This window comes from Vicia villosa, unplaced genomic scaffold (genome assembly GCF_029867415.1).
Source record: "Vicia villosa cultivar HV-30 ecotype Madison, WI unplaced genomic scaffold, Vvil1.0 ctg.002568F_1_1, whole genome shotgun sequence".
NCBI lineage: Eukaryota > Viridiplantae > Streptophyta > Magnoliopsida > Fabales > Fabaceae > Vicia > Vicia villosa.
The window spans coordinates 104151-106902 of NW_026705971.1; the positions used below are offsets into that span (position 1 = coordinate 104151).

Below are 2752 nucleotides of genomic sequence, written 5' to 3' on the forward strand. Positions count from 1 at the left end.
CATGCACATGACACATCATGCTATTGCATTCACCCCACTTCATTCGCGGAGAATCCTAAAATCTATTTCTAAAGAAAAAAGAAAAGAAAAGAAAAAGAATATATACATACCTTTTTGCAAAAAAATAGGAAAGAAAAAGAAAAAAGAAAAGGAATAATGAAAAGATTTTAGGATTCTCCCAATGAAATGCATTCCACCACATCATTTAACATGCATGTTCATTTATTTTCAGGAACTTTTTGGCTTTGTCTCCGACTAACACATGGCTCCACCACTGAAGACTGGCAAGCGCAATTACTCCTACTCTTTTGTGAATCCTAATCTGAAGTCTGTTGAGTGTTTGGCAAAGAAGATCACACCGGATGAGTCAACCAATTTCCGAGAAAAATATGGGTACATTCTGAGCCTCCTCAAGATGCCATTCACCAAGGATGAGCAAGAGGGAGTTCACACTTTGCTTCAGTTCTATCATCCTTCCCTCCGTTGTTTCGCATTCACTGATTATCTTTTGGCTCCTACCTTGGAAGAGTATTCGTCATTCCTTGGCATTCCTGTTGGGAAAGAGGTACCTTATTATAGCGCCATGAAGGCCCCTGATTCCATTGAAATTGCTAAGGCTCTTTATTTGAGCAAGTCAGTCGTGGAGGCAAGTCTCACCAAGAAAGGAGGTTGTCATGGTTTTCGTATGGAGTTCCTGGTTAAAAGAGGTTGTGACGCTGCTGAAGCCAAAGAGTGGGACACTTTTAGAGCTATCCTGGCTCTAAGTATCTATGGTATCGTGATGTTCGCAAATGTGCTTGACTTTGTTGATATGCATGCCATCCACATATTCATTCTGCAGAACCCCGTTCCTACACTTCTGGGGGATGTTTATCATTCCGTTCATCATCGTAATGAGCAGAAAGGAGGTTTGGTTAGATTCTGTGCTCCGCTGCTATACCGTTGGTTCAGATCACATTTTCCGGAACGTGGAGCTTTTGTTGATAGTAGGCACACATCCAGATGGGCTGATAGAATTATGGGGCTTAGAGCTAAGGACATTGTCTGGTACAACCGATCCTTGGACCACATGGAAGTTGTCATGAGTTGTGGGAAGTTCAAGAATGTGCCTCTCATGGGCATCAGAGGTGGGATCAACTATAATCCTATCCTGGCTAGAAGAACATATGGATACGCTTTCATTAGTCCTCCTGAACAAGCAGAGATTGCTGAGAATATTTACTATCATTCAGCCACCAATGTTGGGCAAATGGCAGAAGCTGCGCAAGCCTGGAAGAGTATTTGCTGGAGAGATAAGAAGTATTTTGGTCAAAGAGACTGTGCGACTTATAAAGACTATACTGAGTGGGTTGAAGTTGTGGCCAACACCCAAGGGATGCCATTCCCTCCAAAAGATCCTTTGTATCCTCCTGCTGGTGTACAACCCAACATTGTCTCCATGCCTTGTTATAATCAGACTGTGGAGCAGAATCGGAAATTGACTGAACAAATGGAGACGATGCAAGTTAAGATGAATACTGATAGGCAAGAGAAGCTTTCTGCCCTTCATAAGTTGAAAATGAGAGAAATAGAGCTTGAAGAATTGTATGCTAGAGGAAGTACTTCTCAGAAAAGGTCAAGGGTGACCATAGACTCTAAATCTGCTAAATCTCAAGAGAGGGAGATCAAAGAGCATTATGAGGATCAGTTGGCGGAATTGACAAAGAGGCTCCAAATCCAAACTGATATAGCCAAATCAGAGAAAGCCCGTCGAAAGAAAGCAGACAAGCTCCTTCTGGAACGTCAGGAAAAGATTGAGGGGTGTTATGAAGAGATTCGCAAGTTGAAGGGTCGAATGGAGGAAAAGGGCCAAAGTGATACTCAAGCTCAAGAGGAAGCCAGAGGTTGGGAATTGAGAAGCCGTTACTTGGAGACCATGCATTTCAGAAAGGACCTATTGATTCAAGAAGTTGTTAAAAGACCAACCCATGCTGAGACCAAAAAGCTGTTTGAAGAAATGAAGGCTTGGAGCTATAAGAACATTGGAGATAGCCCACTTCGTCATTTGGACATGGGAGATCCTGCTTAGTATTGGTTTTTGTTATTGAATCACCACCAGTCTTGTTGGATGGGGTTCCTATTTCCATTTTATGTATTTGTTGGCTCGTGAGAGCGGAATATTTTGTACTTCAAAAACGTGGTTGTGGAATTAATCGATTATGTTTCCTTATCCTGGTTGCTTATCTTGGTTGTGCTTATCTTGGTTATGCTTCACTGTCTTCTCCGTTATCTTGTGTTGTTGGTTTGAGACAAAGCTAAAAAGTCTTGGAAATAATAAAACATGCACACATGCACCCATGCACTCATATCATACTGCATTTTCAGGTTTTTATCAGATTCTAATTGGGGTCCCTTCCAACTCCAGATTTCTTTTCCGACGACGAAGCTGACTTTCTTACATCCTTACCGCACCAGGAGCAACGAGAGAATCATGGATCAATTTGAACAGAGTCAAGCTGCCCTCCGTAGGGATATGGATGTTATGGGGGAAAGAATGACCCAACTTATGGAGACTCTTCATGTCGTTGTCCAAGGACAAGAAGAGCTCAGAAAGAGCGTTGCTGGGCTGATCAAAGATACTCCTACCAATTCTGCTGATGGAGGGGTGAAAACTAAAGAGATTCCCGTTGAGGGGATAGCAAAAGTAGTGGATGACCACCACGAGGTTATTGACCTTGAACATGATCTTACTGCTGAGTTGACTGAGACTGCT

At 42.5% G+C, this 2752-nt stretch overlaps 1 protein-coding gene across 1 annotated transcript; it reads left to right on the top strand.

Annotated features, from left to right (window-relative positions):
* Positions 1–262: 262 nt before the first annotated feature.
* LOC131639234 (uncharacterized) lies at positions 263–1485 on the top strand. The gene is made up of 2 exons (XM_058909731.1): positions 263–1415; positions 1457–1485. The coding sequence occupies exons 1-2, from the start codon at positions 263–265 to the stop codon at positions 1483–1485; spliced, it is 1182 nt and encodes a 393-aa protein (XP_058765714.1).
* Positions 1486–2752: the final 1267 nt, after the last annotated feature.

What these genes read in the sequence shown, in the direction of transcription:
- LOC131639234 (XM_058909731.1), top strand. Translation starts at nt 263, where the DNA reads ATGGCTCCACCACTGAAGACTGGCAAGCGCAATTACTCCTACTCTTTT. An exon ending in TCCTTTGTATCCTCCTGCTG is followed by an intron (nt 1,416 to 1,456) that starts GTGTACAACCCA and finishes TGTTATAATCAG; the next exon opens with ACTGTGGAGCAGAATCGGAA.